The sequence below is a fragment of the Mixophyes fleayi genome, chromosome 11 (genome assembly GCF_038048845.1).
Source record: "Mixophyes fleayi isolate aMixFle1 chromosome 11, aMixFle1.hap1, whole genome shotgun sequence".
Lineage (NCBI taxonomy): Eukaryota > Metazoa > Chordata > Amphibia > Anura > Limnodynastidae > Mixophyes > Mixophyes fleayi.
In genome coordinates this window covers 30,794,393-30,812,675 of record NC_134412.1, presented here as the reverse complement: position 1 = coordinate 30,812,675, position 18,283 = coordinate 30,794,393, and the positions used below count along the sequence as shown (strand labels likewise).

Here is an 18,283-nt window from a genome sequence, read left to right as displayed (position 1 = left end):
ATAACACTTGACAAAAAGGTCCCTACCAAAGCCTCATTTTCCATTGAAGTTCAATGTAAGAGTTAGAAACTAGACTGCATAAAGCTCACTGTTTTAGAGCCCTGGTAAACTTAGAGGATGCCAGAGGCAGCAGATTAAATGAGATCAGGCCCTTTAAAAATTCTCCTGAAGGCATACAAGAAAGAGGTGCAATTATGCAAAAGAGAATCATTGCATTCCAAAAGGGGTCAAACTCAGACAAGGGCTTGACTGGTAAATAGGGAAATAATGTAAGCCACCTTCGCTGTGACAGAAGGAAAATTCCCCAGCAGAAGCTCGAAATGAATTGAGCATTGGTTCATGAACACCATACAAGCTTTACAATCCTTGTTGTATTTAGGACGGTTGGGAATACAGAGCTGAGATGGTACTGCCAGGGTGTTGGGTACTCAAGCTGGGGCTGGTGAAGGAGCCTGACCACCCAAGATATGCTGGAGTGTATCAAGGCAGAGAGAGGCCCTGCACACATTGCATAAGTTAGTCCTGATTCGCTTATTGTTTCTCCATCCTACCTACAGAGTGTTGTATGAGATCTCTGGGAGAGGGGTTACCACCGAGATCTATGGCCAGTAGATACTGTCACAGTCAGATGTGAAATAGCGAATTCCAAAAGCCAAGATTTGCACCGGCAGAAACAAAGTGTGGAGTCTAATGCAACCCTGGTTTTCACCAGGTGATTTGGGCTTCTCTACTAGTTGGTTCAGGGCTGTGGCCGTCAAATCCACCGGCTCTTCCATACTGTAGATAAAAGTGATAAAAGTGCATTTTCTTATCAGACATATATTTAAAAGTAGAGATAAATCGGGGGTAGCAAAAGTGACTACTGGCGAATACTCATGGCTCCCAGCTTTGTGTAACCAAACTGTCTCCCACAAAAACAGCTTACTCAAAAGGAGAGATAACAAAGATAGAAAGAATTTTCACCTTTAATTTTAAGCACACAGCGCATATAAAGAAAATTAAAAAAATAGGTTTGACTTTGTTCATTGAGACACATGGCTAGGCATGCTGGTTAATACTGGTGAGTCTAAACTTTTCTCATTGTGATGCCCATCTTTTTTTTTTGTCTAAACCAGTAATGATTACTTACAAAAATTATCTTTTAAATTTTAATCCATAAAAAATGTCATGACATTTTGTGCCTAGTGTACAAAGCAGAATTGACTCGGAAAGCTATACTCACTGAGCCATAAAGCAAATAATCACAGAGATACTACCAGTTAGCATTATTATTGTTTGATACAAATGGATTTCATCTCCTGCACAGAACTGCATTGTTCATGGCAAGACAAGAAACTAATCTCTATCAGCCAATAATACCACTGGCTGCTTAAGCTCCAACCCCTGGTGAATACCTTTCTTTTCCTTAGTGCACTATACTTTCTCAATGTAATGAGAGCAATGGGAGGTTTGCATCTCCAATGAGACCTTCCATGTACTAGAACTGTCAAACCTGCAAATGATGTTACATATATAGTCCTGGCTCTGTATTAACTCCAATATTAACCTAATAGCCTTAGTATAATCCTAACATAGCCCTAATATTAGCACAAGTCTTTAAACTGAAATAACACCTAACTTTAATTCCTACCTACCATAAACTTTGTCTTGTATTACTCTCTTGTTGATCTAGTTTTCAAAAAGTTGAACGTTATATTACATATAATGTGATCTTTGCCCTGTGTCCAATTTAAGCAGCATTGCCATATGTAAGCAGATGCAAGATATAGTCTGAGTGGATGAACTTGTAATTATTGCATTTGCATTTAGAATAGACTGAAAATTAATGAATCTAGTGTTTGTGAGACAAGTAATTTGAAGGTTACAGTAATCAAGATGGGAAAGTACATGAGCATGGATGAGTATTTTGGAGACCCGGGTTGAATTTTAGCAATGTTATGAGCAGGAAAATAGCAGCTGCCGTTTTGTTTTGTGAAGGAGCCGTTCTTTTCCGTGCCTCCATAAAAATCATTGCACTGGTATTCAGGGGCGGATCTAGAAAAATGCTGTACCCGGGGCGAGATAGGGGGGGGGGGGGGCGATTTAGGCCCCACCCCTTTCTAACATCTTGGGCTGCTGACGGCTGCACACTATGTGCAGGTCCGTCCAGCCGTGACAGGCAGCTCTGATTGTGTTTTAAACACAGTCAGAGCAGCCGGGCAGCACACTGTCCCTGCCTGTCACGGCTGGACGGACCTGCACATACTGTGCAGCCGTCGGCAGCAAGTGTCTGCTAGGGGGAAGGGGGGGGGGCGATCGCCTCGATCACCCCCCCCCCCCCCCTGGATCCGCCACTGCTGGTATTATCACTATCAAATGATCCGATCACTAAAGCATTAGTCTACCTGAGAATTGTTGAAGCCTAAGAATCACAAGTAAGACAAATAAGTTCATCTCTGCTGTCTTTCAGAGAAACAGAAACTCTTCTCTCTTCTCAACATCTTTGAGAGACGCCCTCCAAAAAAAGATCAGCATTTTGGAACATCAGATACATGAAAAACATAATACTTCAGAGCACCATGATAAAGAACATCAGACACATGAGAATCCAGTAAGACACAAGATGAACAGCACTGTACACAGCAATGAAAAAGGTAAGACTCGCTAGAAAGAAAGAAGTGCTTGAATAAATCAAGATTAATGGTTCTATAGGCAATGTCCTTTAAAGGATAAGATTTTAACTTTTTTAATCTGAAGCGCTCCAACAGTCCAACATTGTGATTATTATTATTATTATTATCATTTATTTGTTAGGCGCCACAAGGTTTCCGCAGCGCCGTACATAATACAAACAGGAGACCATACAGGGTGACATAGTACACAGCAATAAACACAAAGTACCAATACTTCAGAACTCCGGGCAGACATATGAGTGAAGATGGAGTAGAAGAACAGGTATGGAGACAGGAGGGGAGAGGGGCCCTGCTCATACGAGCTCACATCCTAAGGGAGGGTGGACAAACAGGTACAGGAGGGAGCCATTAAAGTAAGGGAGAGAAGGGTGGGGCTGGTGGAGAGAGGGGAGAACAAGAGAAGGATGTTTGCGGAGGTGCAACGAGGTAAGGGTTAAGTGGATTGTTGGTAGGCTTTGAGGAACAGGTGAGTTTTGAGTGCCCGTTTGAAGGAGCACAGACTGGGTGAGAGACGGATGGAGCGAGGGAGGTCGTTCCAGTGGAGGGGAGCAGCTCGGGAGAAGTCTTGGATTCTGGAGTGGGAAGATGTGATCAGAGTAGAGGAGAGGCGACGGTCGTTGGCCGAGCGCAGGGAGCGGGCAGGGGTGTGAATGGTGAGGAGGTTGGAGATGTAGGGGGCAGTAGACTGGGAGAGGGCTTTGTAAGTGGTGGTGAGGAGCTTGAAAAGGATCCTGTAGGGGAAGGGGAGCCAGTGTAAGGCACGGTAGAGAGGGGAGGCGGAGGAGGAGCGGCGTGAGAGAAAGATGAGTCGGGCGGCCGCATTAAGAACAGAGCGAAGGGGGGCGAGGTGGGAGAGGGGGAGGCCAGTAAGGAGAAGGTTGCAGTAGTCGAGGCGGGAGATGATGAGAGCATGTATGATGGTTTTGGTGGCATCTTGTGAGAGGAAGGGCCGGATGCGGGCAATGTTACGCAGCTGGAAGCGGCAGGTTTGGGCTAGAGATTGGATGTGGGGGACAAAAGAGAGAGAGGAGTCAAGGGTGACACCCAGGCAGCGGAGCTGGGTGACAGAGGAGATGGTTGAATTATTAACCACGATGGAGAGGTTGTGGTGAGAGGGGAGCCTGGGGGGAGGGAAGACAATTAGTTCAGTTTTAGAGATATTAATTTTGAGAAAGCGCGAGGACATCCAGGAGGAGATGGCAGAGAGGCAGTCAGATACACGAGAGAGGAGAGTGGGAGAGAGATCAGGAGAAGATACGTAGAGCTGAATGTCGTCAGCATAGAGGTGATACTGAAGACCATAGGAGGAGATGAGAGTCCCGAGTGAGGAAGTGTAGAGCGAGAATAGTAGGGGGCCGAGAACAGAGCCCTGGGGGACACCAACCGGGAGAGGGGAAGGGGTGGAGGCAGAGCCAGATGTGGAGACAGAGAAGGTGCGGTTGGCGAGATAAGAGCAGAACCAGGCGTGGACAGAACCAGAGAGGCCAAGAGAGAGAAGAGTTTGCAGAAGGAGGGGGTGATCCACAGTGTCAAAGGCCGCAGAGAGGTCGAGGAGGATGAGTATGGAGAAGTGACCCCTGGATTTGGCTGAGAGGAGGTCGTTGGTGACTTTGGCCAGGGCGGTTTCAGTAGAGTGGAGGGGGCGGTAGCCAGATTGGAGAGGGTCGAGGAGGGAATTGTCTGAGAGGTAATTGGTGAGACGACAGCAGACTATCCGCTCAAGTAATTTGGAGGCATAGGGGAGAAGTGAGATGGGGCGATAGTTGGCGAGGGAGGTGGGGTCAAGATTGGGTTTTTTGAGGATGGGAGAGATGAGAGCGTGTTTGAATGAGGAGGGTACAACACCTGAGGCGAGTGATAAGTTGAGTAGGTGTGCAAGGTAGGAGCAGGCAGTAAGAGAGAGAGAACGAAGGAGGTTAGAGGGGATGGGATCAAGCGGACAGGTGGAGGGTGGAGAGGAAAGAATAAGGGAGCGAACTTCATCGCCAGATGTGGGGTGGAAGGAGCACCAGAGTTGCGTGTTGGATGGGGGTGGAGCAATAGGGGCAGGGGGAGAGGGGGAGGAAGAAGAGATGTTAAGTCTGATGGCCTCAATTTTGGAAGTGAAAAAAATGGCGAAGTCAGCAGCGGTGAGGGAAAGTGGGACTGGAGGAGAGGGGGGAGAAAGGAGGGAGTTGAAGGTTGCGAAGAGGCGGCGGGGATTAGAGGACTGAGAAGAGATGAGGGATTTAAAGAAGGTGTGTTTAGCAAGGGAGAGGGCAGAGCAGAAAGAGGAGAGGATGAATGTCTCCTACAAAGGCTAGCCAGTTTCAAACTACCACCAGTTGTATCAATGCCCTGCCCCGTGAACTTTCTATTCACATGGAAAGGAAATTGAACGGATCATTTCCATGCCTTTTAAAGTCTGTTAATGTGAAACAGGAAGAAAGACATCATCATCCGATAATGCCAGATAATGAACTGAACAAGTGTGACTGGATTATTATTGAACATAGGGAGCTATTTATTAATGAGAGATAACCAATTTGTCTGGCTAATAGAGTTGTTTATGCCAGAGATAGGGCTTCTCCCAATCTATAAAGGTGTTACCATTTTTGGAAGCCCAAGACAGAGCCTCCATGTCCACTGCGCATGTGTGAACTGGCAAAGCTGGGCACAGTGATTACACTCCTCTTACCGCTACCAGCCAATATCACCGGGGAGCTGAGGATCACTCAGCTGCCTCAGTAAAAGGTCATTGATAAATTGCGGTGATAGGAAATATTAGTTAGCAATACTTTATAGTAAATAGGGGCCCTAGTTCTCATGTTAGGCCCATATATACAATATCACAGTGTGTTTGGCCAGCTTTAGCTATGGACCCACACAACCAATTTTGACTGCAGTCGACTCTGAATATGTCTATCTACATTTACCCTAACTACATTGGAAGGATTACATATTTATTGTTACATCTTTAGATCTCAGGCGTCAGTTTCACCCATATACGTACTATTGTTATGCTTAATAATAATTTGTATACTTATTTTAACAGACAGTTGTGCATCATTGTAGTCACTCTAAATTCTACTTGTCACATTCTGCCAAAGGCTGAGCCCTTTTTATGCATTTCTGTTTGTTTCACCATAAGTTAAATGGGTTATGTGTTTATATGTACTACATAAAATACGAATAAAATATTAATGAAGGGCATACAAACAGCAGATTTCGTCTGCAAAATATATTATATCATGTTAGTGGGAGAAGTTTGCTCATTGGGTACCTAAACACACTGAACAACTAAAAGCAGACCAAGTATACTGTAAGTTCTTGCCAAATGACACACTAAATAGGAGTTTTGTGTTTTCTTTTATAAGATAATCCATGGATTTATACCTGAAAAGCATAGGCAGACAGTACATGCCACTCCTTGTGTCTGTGATTTGTCCGCAATTCTCTTTAGATTGTAAGCTCCTTAGAGCGGGGCACTCTCTCTTCCTGTTTCCATCACTTTTAACTTTGCTCTTCAGCTACTCTGCCAACCTCCTTCTTGGGTCTTCTGCCCACTGACTCCTCTCTTGCTTTTCTCTGCACCTTTTTAGTGGCTCTTACCTGTTAGCTGCGCCCACACTCTTGGGCACAGGTTTCCTGCTGTGCTGAACTTCCCTTATCCTCACCCTTTCTTATTAGCTGTGCTTTGAGCTCCCTGAGTTATCGTGCTACTTGTTTTTTATACTGTACTGTTCTACCTTGTACTGTCCTTCTTTTTGTGGTGCCCTATAAATAAAATGTAATAACAATAATAATAATAATAATAATAATAATAATAATAATAATAATAATAATAAAAAGTCTGTGATATGACTTCCCCAATAACAGCTATTACCTGTGGCAAAACAAACGTTCAAATAATTTTATGTATAATATCCAGGGGGTGCATTTTTAAGACAAATGATTCCGGATCATTTGCCAACTTTATCAGAATCTTCAAAATGTAACTTTCAGTGTTGTATTGAACATTTTTTGCCCAAAAAAGGTGTTATAACCCCAAAAGTATGTGGTTTCTAATTAAATAACTTGATCCTGTTTCTTTACATTTCCACTACATAATATTACACCACCATTATATGCTTAAATATTAACCCTGTCATAACAATTTGTAAATTTAATTAACAAACATTCAATAACAAATTTATAGACTCTAGTGTTTGATGATGATGTTTATATAAGGCTCATTGTTCCCCATTTCTTATCTACTTCCAATAGGACATAAAGCAGACAAAAAATCTAATGATTTCCGGGTCAGTTTCCCTCTCAGAACAAACTACATGTATGCCAAGGTCAAAAGGACCCTTCACCATGAGATTTTTGCATTCACCATCTGCTTGTGGCTGAAGTCTAACTCATCCCCGGGGATAGGCACACCTTTCTCCTACTCTGTCCCAGGACAGGCTAATGAAGTGGTGCTGATTGAGTGGGGGAACAACCCCATGGAACTGCTTATTAATGACAAGGTAATCTTTATATGTATTGTCTATCACTTCTGAATGATTATGGGGAATTTGGTATTTATAACTTTATAATTAGCTAGTGAGTGGTGATTTCAAATGGTAAACCCTCTGTCACTTAATTTTATCTACAATTTCCAGATAACACATAGAACAGTGAGGAGCATGTGCGTCCCTTCAGCCTTCAAAGGGGCCACACCGAGGAAGGAGGGAGAGCACAATGCACTCCCTCCTCCTCATGGGAGGGGTGGCAGATTTTAGCCCGGGAGGCAAACATTGACATAGCAGCCTATTAGGAACATTTTAAAGAAAAAAAATGCAGGTGGTCCAGTGACCAAGCCCAAGGTAGCCCACTAATGAACTGGCCCAGGGGGCAGATGCCCCCCTGCCCCTCAGCCAAGTTTGCCCCTGCTCTTGCTTCGGGTATGCCGCGTGACCTCCCTACACTGTGCAGAAGAGGTCATGTGACACAAAAGTCAACTGCCCCCTTCTGATAAGATCGGTAGTAGCTGGCTGGGGGGCCACAGGCCGCATGGTGCCCACTGCTGATGTAGGCACATCTTCACGTGACAATAACATTCTATTTTTATTTTATGCAAATATTAAGGGATGATTGTATCTAACATATTATTGTTATATAACTTTATCTGGTTTCTTTAATGATTACATTTCTTCTGTTTCAGTAATATAGCTATTGCTTATATTTTTTTCCCCATAATTCCTTTATCTCATCCAAGAACTCTCCTTTGAATCTTTACTGAGGTGGGATTATCCTATCACAATAGCATATTTTAGTGAGCAGCCTAGTGGCAAGAGATATATGTGATATCATTGGGGAGAGCTATGTTACTGGGGGAATGTCAAGGTTCACAAAGGTCAAAAAAGTACAGAAAATATGGCAGAAGGCACTGGCAGACAAACAGGTAGAATATACAACCACAAATTTGCTCATAACACACACAGAAGGACAATGTAAAACTATGTCTAATATACATTACTCTGTGTTAGGCATGTTTAAGCAAAGAACAATTTTTAAGTTACAGTTCCTTTAATATATGCTTATTGTCCCACCAGAAGGCAGCAGACAAGTTAATACTGATAAATTGCATATCATATTTTATAGGTTGAGTGATATTATTTATGTTATTCCTGTGGAGGTTCAATTTTATATTTCTTAAATATGTATCTTTTGATAACACACTATAAATTTAATCATTTTTAAAAGCCCCAAACTATCTATGGATTAGATACAGTAAAACACTTTGATTAATATAACACTTCAAGTAATCCTGTATGTTTTCTAAGCAAGTAATTGGGGAAATACATGTTTGCCATAAGCATTGAAAAGTTATATGTGTACAACAATATCACAAATGTACTATAACAACATTACTTGGTGTATCCCACTTTAATATTTAACCCTTGATAACAGTATGGTGTCTTTAAAGAACTATGTACTGCACGGAATCTGAAAACTCAGGTATTGTTTTATTGTTGCCATGCTCAATTAGTGTATTTCGTGAATGTAGGCTGTCACTCTACCACTGGTCATTAATGATGCTAAATGGCACCATGTTGGCATCACGTGGTCAACAAGAGATGGATTATGGGACTGTTATCTGGATGGCGTGAGACGTGGAAGTGGCGAAAACTTGGCACCATGGCATCCAATAAAGCCCGGTGGAATATTTATTTTGGGGCAGGAACAGGTAAGGATATTCAGTTATTTTTAATTTATGTAAACCAGTGTACATGTTAACAATAATGTACCATAATGTACACAGTGATCATATCAAAAGCATTTCTTGGTGTATTTTACAGCAATGTACAGATGGAACATAATGATTAGACTTACAAAGGTACTTGGGGAACAAAGTCTTATTTTTTATTTTTGCGAGTAGAAATATGATTTATTTTTATGTGGACAGCATTAATTATATAGAAATAAATATAAGGAGAGACATAGTAGTTGCATAATTAGAAATGGCTTTCCTGGTAACAAAATAAGGTATGTGGGCAGCACAGTGGCTAAGTGGTTAGCACTTCTGCCTTACAGCACTGGGGTGAGTGAGTTCTCCTTACAGTGCTGCGGAATTAGTGGCGCTATATAAATGATGATGATGATGAATGTGAGAAATTCTGGCGCGCATCTCTGACCACACTGTGCAGTAATATGTATAGGTTACATTTATAATATAACTCTTCACCACAACTGTATTGATTTACAGAACTTGGTTTCTAGCCAGTAGTATACCACCTAATGTAATTAATTATATCAGGACCCATTGTATCAATGAATCAGTGTATGGCAGAAAGCACACTATTAGAAAATCATTGTGCCGCCAAGGATTACTACACACTACTTCCTGTTTGTAATCCAGCCAGACCCTCTGAGCGCTTGCATGTTAATTACAGAGTTATGCTCCACACATCATGACCTGTCTATGTATACATCCTGGTCCAACACCAGAGGCAGTAAACAATCTCCAGTAAGTACTTAAGACAAACCCTGGGCTTGAATTGGCCTCATCTGCGTTGGCACGCCCTTACGGTACATTGTTACGTCTGTCTGCCCATCCCCACCATTCATATCGTAAACAGTCGTCAGTGTCATTAGTGTGCGGACATCAATTGCAGTCATAGGCGTATTGGTCCATTTCTGAGCATGCTCCAGGGGCGGACCTAGAAAATAATTTTACCGGGGGTGTACTAGTCCCCGCCCCGCTTTTTGACGGCTAAGGCTGCCGGCGGCTGCACATTATGTGCAGGTCCGTTCGGCAGAGACAGGCAGGGAGAGTGTGCTGCCCGGCCACTCTGATTGTAGAGCAGCCGGGCAGCACACTCTCCCTGCCTGTCTCTGCCGAACAGACCTGCACATAGTGTGCAGCTGCCGGCAGCAAGTCCCTGCTGGGGGGGAGAAAGGGGGGCGATTGCCTCGATCGTCCTTCCCCCGGATCCACCACTGGCATGCTCGGAGCTATTTTATGTAAGATACAGCACGCAAACGGACTTCTGTAGGAACATGAATCAGATCCACGTGTTCAGATGTAGGATGATCTAATACAAGCAGCATTTGGTAGAGAGGAGCTAATATATGATTTTCAGCGCTAAATGAAGAACCGGCTGACAGCAACACAAACTATCTTCAAACTGCATAATACAAGGTGTAACAATATTTTTCTACAGAAAATAGAGATCTGACGTGCTCAGTAGAATGCAAAGGGCTTTGTGTGAAATATCTCTGTGCACAAAAATGGACCTTACGCCAATGAACGCAATTGTCACTTACGACTGCCTACAGTAAGGGGAGTTCTGAGGCAGATGCAGCCTATTCAAGTTCTGGGTTTCTCATATGTGCATTGTTTTCAGCCGTATCATTTGCACCCACTATAGGGCAGGTGTATATGTCGGCTAATAGTGATGACTGTCAAAGGCATAGTCTTTTATTTAAAATGTCACGGTTGTGTACCACTAGCTAGCACAGAACATCTGTATACAAGTAAGAGACTATAACAATGCATTGTATGTACAGCATGCATTGCAAGCAATCCTTATTGTTTGTTTATATATTTAAAGTAGAAAAAAAAAAACATAAAAAAATTATTTCAAAAAAAAATTATACTTAAAAATAGAAATGGTTATACTGATTATACAATTGTATGGTTATACAAAATGACGCGATTCGCGGTGAATCGCATCATTTTGGCCCCACCCTTGGCGACAAAACTGCATATTTGTTGCCGGGGGCGGGACCAAAATGACGCTATTGGCTGCGCCCCTCTCCCGGATACAACTTGCCAAAAGTATGCAAGTATGACTTACACCACAAATATAGATGTATCTTGAGATATACATGGATTTGAATATGATCAGTACTACACTTCTTTGTAAAACGTGACTTGACTGCAAATTGCGTTTGGACTTGAATCAGGCCTAAAATGTCTAACTGGGTGCGCCAACAGGTCTCAAGTGTCCCTAATTACTTGAGGTCCACTAACAGTATAAGATCAATGATCATTTGGCACCGAGCCTCACTCTATGTCAGGTATCAGATAAAGATAACATATTATGGTAAGTTCCAGGTTTCCTTAATACCTGCATGTACAGATCTATCACAAGCTGGTATGCTTGCTGGTACTTTCCCATCCCTACTTTATCTATTGTTCTTTTTAAAGTTTGTTCAGTTTGCACGTAAGTATTCACGGAATTGTTTCATTAGAAGTTGTGTTACAGAAAAAAAGTTTCCCAGTTTCCTGGTCTGCACAGCAGTCAATATATATGAATGAAGAATAGACTTGTCTATATATGTTTGCTAATGATATGCTTTTAACCCATGCTTACTGACGGGAACTGCTCTACCAAAACAAGTTTTATTGTATTTAAAATGTTTGTGGCACAAATAAAGAAGTTATGACTTTGAACACTAATAAACACTATATCCTGAATGTATATTTTGAAAAAATTGGACAGATCAATGTTTTTACCATTGGTGAAGTATATTTCTGTATCAAAATTCTCATGTAAACATTGACTGTTATGTTACATACATGAAGACTTGGAAGTCCCAGGAGCCTGTATAAGAATCACCCTATGCCGACCCAGAGGTCTTAAAGAGTGGTAGAAGACAAGACGCAGTAGGCAGCAATGCCAATGCCCACGCGGAAGCTCGCTTGATGAACTAAGGCACATATTCATAGGCAAACCAGGGGGGGGGGGGGTATCCTAGTGCCTGGAAACCCCCTCCCAGCATGGGGTATTGTATGCTTGAGGTGGCTGGATCCTGCCCTGGAACAAGCCACTTTGCAGCTTGTGTGCAGATCGTTTCTGTCTGGACTGTTCACAGCCATCTCTCCCCAAGTATTGAAAGCAGCAAGAACAGGTAGGAGAGAGCAGGACAGACTGTCGACTGTTCTGACACACTCATCGGGACTTTGTCCTGATTGTAGGGACAGTTGGGAGGTATGTCTTGCTTTACATGACTCTGCTCGAAAAGGGAGAGCTGTGTGCCCCTAACAGTAGTGCACGCAGCATTGCTTGTGTATATGATGGAAATAGGAAGAGTTGGAGTGCAGCCAAGCCTCGAAGCATGCTGGCTACGCCCACTGGCAGTGTGGCATGGAAACCGCTCTCTACAAATCCTGTGTTTGCCTCTGATATTAGCAGTGTGTTAACGAGTTTTAGAGCCAGGAAGATGCCAGTCTATCTACAATATTCCTTCACACTCACACATGACGGAGCTGAAGTTAGTCGTAATATATACCCAGAGGGCACACCTTAGCTTGCCAGGCACCCAAACAGGATGGCCTTTCTGGGAAAACTTCAGCTAGCAGGCTCAACAAGGGGAGAGCTGGGAGCTCTTATTGCTGTATATTTTGGCCACAATTTACAGAGGTCACAGCCCAGTCACAAGGACAAGCTAAGGCATAATTGCCTCCTCTCCCGCAATGTCCGGGAGACTCCCGAATTTCTAGTCCTCCTGGACTCCCAGGAGAGCAGGGCCACCTCCCCGTTCCCAGCAACTTCAATAGTAAATTGGTGGGAGCGGGGCTTAGTGATGCGATTCGCACGTCATCATGGTACCACCCACTGCTGTAATAGGCTATGAAATGTGTTGCCATTTTAGGGGGCAAGGCCAAATGACAAGATTTGCCAAGCCCCGCCCCAAGTATGAGCTAAGGGTGTCAAACCACCATATTGAAATAAGAAAACAAACTGGAGTTTTGGGTGCAGGTCACTAGGTTAAGATACAAAAACAAAGATTTACTTATCTGAAGTGCAGTACTCTCCAGAGTTGACTGGTTCCTTGATGTCTTCAAAGATTCCAGCCCATCTGTACTGTACTGTACAATATTCTGTACCCATCTGCAACATCTCCACTTTTTCAAATGCGCAGTTTACTAAATATACCCCTAAGACTTACCCAACAGGTAACAGTGTTGCTGGCGCACCTCGATTGTGAACTTTCCATTCATGCAAGTGATTGCGATAAAACACCAAAGGTCATGGAAAACAGTGGGCCCTGTCATAAAACATGCCAGTGTCCCATTTTTAATGAAGTCAGTATAAAAACTTTAAATCTTTTGTTTGCTTTTTAAAAGTGACAAACCAAAAACAAAACAGAGCAACACCTGGGGGTAAATGTATCAAGCTGTGAGTTTCCAGCAGGTTTGAAAAGTGGAGATATTGCCTACAGCAACCAATAAGATTCTAACTATAATTTTGTAGAATGCACTAAATAAATGATAACTAGGGGCCTGATTCATTAAGGATCTTAACTTGAGAAACTACTTATTTCAGTCTCCTGGACTAAACCATGTTACAATGCAAGGGGTACAAATTAGTATTCTGTTTTGCACATAAGTTACTGACTGTTTTTTCATGTAGGACACAAATATCGACTTTAAATTTCAGTACAAATAAGCTATCAAGTATTTGTGTGCTACATGAAAAAACAGTCAGTATTTAACTTATGTACAAAACAGAAAACTCATTTGCACCCCTTGCATTGTAACATGGTTTTGTCCAGGAGACTGAAATAAGTAGTTTCTCAAGTTAAGATCCTTAATGAATCAGGCCCTAGAATCTGATTTGTTGCTATAGGCAACATCTCCAATTGTCAAACCCACTGGAAACTCACAACTTGATACATTTACCCCCTGAACGAATGTACGCTAGACAAATGTTATCTCCATTTTCCTACAATGGCCCTAGCTCACAAATGTATTTAGTAATATTTAAGTTTTTTTGGTTTGCCTGGAAACTAATGACTGTAAACCTGAAATACGAATAGTATATTGTCCACCATTACCTCCATAGTTTTGAGATTTGGATACAGATTGTACAAGGCTGCAACGTGTAAGCATTACAACTGTCAAAGTAATATCATGTTTATACAGTGCTTTTGTGCAGACTGTTTGATTCATTACGGATAAAAATAACATGTTGTTCCCATAATTAGGATACCCTGGGAGGAAGGTTTGATGCTACACAAGCCTTTGTGGGAGAAATTACGGACTTTAACATGTGGAGCCACATCCTAACTCCTGGTGAGATTTACAACCTGGCCACTTGTGCCACCCATTCCACAGGCGATGTCATAGACTGGACGGAATCTTCCATGGAGCTCCATGGGGGGGTGTCCAAACTCCCATTCAATTCTTGCCATTGACATGAGGAGTCCCTCCACATACAGCATGCTCTGATAGGGGGCCCAGACATGGAATGGGCTCCCAGCACCCCAATGACTATTGCTTCAAATGGAGTAGATACCCACTGTATATCATTGTCACACCTTTTTGTCATTCCTATCTCTTACATTGCTTTTGTGATTTAACCTACTGTTTTATTCTACTTAATAGTGTGTGGTACTCTTTTAGATGTAAATGTGGATTGCATAATCCAGCAGCCAGTTTCAGACTTGTGTATTCCTTCACAGCTGCGAGTCTGCTAAAGAGAACTGTATCTTAAACAGCTCAATGTTAAATTGTAAGCAAAAACAAACAAAACAAAACATGCATCTGTGAGTTGTTCTGCTCCTGTAAAAAAACAATGCAGACAAACATGCAAGAAGTGTTATATCTTGCACCTATCGGAGTACGTGGGTACTGCACTAATGTTTCCTAACTAATCAAAGTGACGCTTTACGAGCTAAATGCTAGCTATGAATGAATGCGCCTCAAATTGCATGCATGAACACGATTCCATAAGGGAAAATACTTAAATGAAATCCCCCATGGTGATAAGGGCACAATTACAGGGGAAGGGAAGAGGGGGGGGGGGTGTATACTGATTTGTGGGCAGCAACAAATCTATTTTTTTTTTTTTTTTTTTAAGGATGTTCATTACAGACACTGGAGATTCCAATAATAGTGAGTCATCCTATAATAGGACAGGAGTACTAAAGACAGACCCAATGCTCTCTTATTTGCATGAATAAATTTAATACACAAATTAAGCTGGAGCACTCAGCATTTCAAATTAATGAATGGTGTGGCAATCAAGTTTTAGGAAGCTGGACTTCGATAGTCAAATTTTCACAGTTTTCATCATGCGTATTTGTGGCTGGACTCACAGGCCCACAGTATTAAAATTGTTGTTACAGGGGCAGTCAAAATCGGAAGGTGGGTGTATACCTTATGCGCGAGACGGATAAATAGGTGTATTTGCGCAAATAGAAACGTAGAGCTGGGGTTAGCTTTTTGCAAATGACACTGACTTTTTAAGAGTGTAACAACGGGAGCAGTAATGAAAAAATTGTAACCAACAAAATATGCAGATATAGACCATAATAATCATATTCAAACTTTTTTTGCGCAACTTGACCAAATATTGGCTGCACTTTACATGTGTTTAGGTGTTTTGATGTGGTTAGTTTTTCACGCTGATTATCTTTATATATGCTTTTTTTGTCAACTGGTATATTTTGTGTGTCTCTTGTATTCTGGGGGTTCAGAGTATTGTTGCGTTCAAATTAATTTATAGCCAGTGCTACAGCTTCTGGCAAACATCGTTCTGTATGTGCTGCAATGTGGAGGACTATGTCCATGTGTTGTATATTGTTCATACTGATAATACAGTTTTGTTAACATTTATGTGTATTTTATTACTTCTGTATCTTAGCAACCTGTATGGCCGTGTTTACATAATATACATTGATAACTGAAAACGCTGTCTTTCTAAATATGATAAATCTATTTGGTTGAGATGTCAATTTTTGTTTCACAAGTATCCATTTTTTTCCCCCTTCCCCTGTCACAATGGTAAGACTCCATACTACCAGATCAACAGCATTCACTTTAAGGTTTTGCCAACGGAGCATATCCTGACTTTTAAACACTGGTTTTCCTGGTTGGAGTGTTCCGATTAGTCTGTCCTTCATGAATCAGGGAGAACGGTAGGCTATGAACGTCTTTTTCAATGTGGTAACTACATAATAATACAAAAGTAGATCGGACTTTACAATAAACTCTTATATTGACAGCAGAATAAGCAGTAACCAGGATTTGGAAATCATGTTTTTAAATAAGTGATGCAAGTTTTCTTTCATATCTACTTGGATTTTAAATCATTTTATTAGGCAGTATATTGTAGGACTATAAAATAACACCCACAATTGACATTAGGAGCAGCAGCTGTTCTCCTGTCTTGTACCCCAGTTTCTATAGAGCTCCCCTTCCACTCTGAAACTATTTTTATAGCACCGACTGAAAGCACCCCCTGGCAAACCAGGTCTGGCACACTCTAAAACCTGACTAGCATAGCTGATTAGATCAATAATCCTTACTGCAACCAGTATGCTCAATGCTGACTTTATAGGATTGCCCCTCAGTTAATTGCTCCAGGGGTAAACCACAGAGTATTAAGGAGACCTAGTGCAATAAATTACATTTCCCTCCTACCCTCCTATTAATTATGGTGTCTTCTAACTGCAAAAGATCATAAAACTACTTTCATTTTTACATTACCATAAATTGCACTGCAAAACATAAGTAAAATGTATGCTACATTTCCACTGTCACTTTACAAAAGTAGCTGGGATTAAAATAACTTCTAACCACTTTATTCATAAGCTTAAAGGACATGGAAACATTTTTAAAAAGTTTGTATTTATTCATATAGCATATTTCTACAGTGGAAAGAAACCTATACATATATGACCTCAATACCATTTCCTATTCTTCTGGGCTAAAGATATAACAGTGGTACTTAAAGTGGTTTCCTGCTTCACTTTAATTGTGAGAATAACCTTTTAGATAATGTTACAAACCCTTTTCTATACTATGCATTGCAGAACTCAAACAATGGTACTCACTAGAAATGTTTCAAGAGCCACTAGGTACTAAATAAGTAGAAGTGGGCCACAACCCCATTAAATTACGAGTGCACAACTAAAACTACCTACTCTCACTGCCCCCTCCACCCCATTTACCTGGTTTCTCAATAGTAGAGACCAATCACAGCAGCTCTAAGGCTTTTCTTTAAAAATGCTGTCAGTCTTCCTGCTACAGAGAGAACTAATAGCACCGAAAGGGATAAGCAAAGTTCCGGCTATAGGCAAGTGTCAGGACACTGGAATATAGAGTACAATGTACTATTGCTGGGGAATTTAGTAAGCTTCCTACATAGAGTGGAAGACCCCTTTTAGAAGCATATACTCAAACAGTATAACAAATATAGGTCCTGATGGAGTCCTAGGCGATGCACAGTCTGCATTGCAATACAGAAAACTAGGTGTTGTCCTCCTATCTTGTGTTATTATACAATATCCTGACCTGTATTGCTTCTATTATACATTTAAATTGGTTTTCTGTAATGATAAATTGAGAGGTGAAGATGGCACATTGAGTCAGGCATTACAAATACATGGAGAAAAAAAAAGCTATTTTTTTGATTAATGTATGCTGCTGCATTGTGAATGACAAGATGCACCCATGTTTCCCATTCCTTGCTCTGTGTCCCTATGGGAGTTACAGCACACTGCACTTTGTATGGTTATTAAAGCAGGCTGTGAAAAGAGCCTGTTGTAGTTCTGAAGGATTCATACAGGGCTGCAAAACAACATTTGCAACTAAAGTGCATTGTTTAATCTGCCCAGTATTATCATGTAGATTTCTGGTTCCAAGATCTTAGTCTACACGTATTACAATACGTACTATACAGTTATAAGAAAAGGCAGCCTCAGTCACAAAAAGCTGGGATTAATGGGTTTGAATATATGCTTTGAAATGTGGGTCAGAAAATGAACTCTCAAGCCCACCGCTCACCAGCTTACACACTGTATATATACGTAGTTCACACCTTATATAACCTAAATGCACTTGATACAGTGATTTGGAGAAACTCCCATATATGAAGTATATTAGGAGGAATTTCCTGTGCACCCCCTTTAATGGACAGTGTCAGTATGTATTGCGTTGTCATTGTTTGGAGGTCTGAAAATTTGGGGAATTCCTACTTTGCTAGGAGTTACTGGAAGGCTAAGAAAATCCATCTGCAGGATCAACGCTACTTAAGGTTTTGGTTTTATCCTCTGCTGAAAGTAAAACCATCTGATGATCATCTCATTAGCAAGAGGATCAGAGCTGATGTCATCTCCCTGACAAAGACAAGGTCAAGATGATGTAT

The 18,283-nt window shown here is 41.6% G+C and overlaps 1 protein-coding gene across 1 annotated transcript in view; it reads left to right on the top strand.

Moving 5' to 3' along the window:
- LOC142107389 (neuronal pentraxin-2-like) overlaps positions 1-15,869 on the top strand; it is a 28,288-nt gene extending 12,419 nt beyond the window's left edge. Inside the window, exons 2-5 of the mRNA XM_075190807.1 lie at positions 2,450-2,633; positions 6,918-7,165; positions 8,689-8,868; positions 14,118-15,869. Coding sequence (XP_075046908.1) covers positions 2,450-2,633; positions 6,918-7,165; positions 8,689-8,868; positions 14,118-14,327 — 822 coding nt within the window. The 3' untranslated portion in view covers positions 14,328-15,869. The remainder of the gene's footprint in view (positions 1-2,449; positions 2,634-6,917; positions 7,166-8,688; positions 8,869-14,117) is intronic.
- The last annotated feature ends 2,414 nt before the right edge of the window (positions 15,870-18,283 follow it).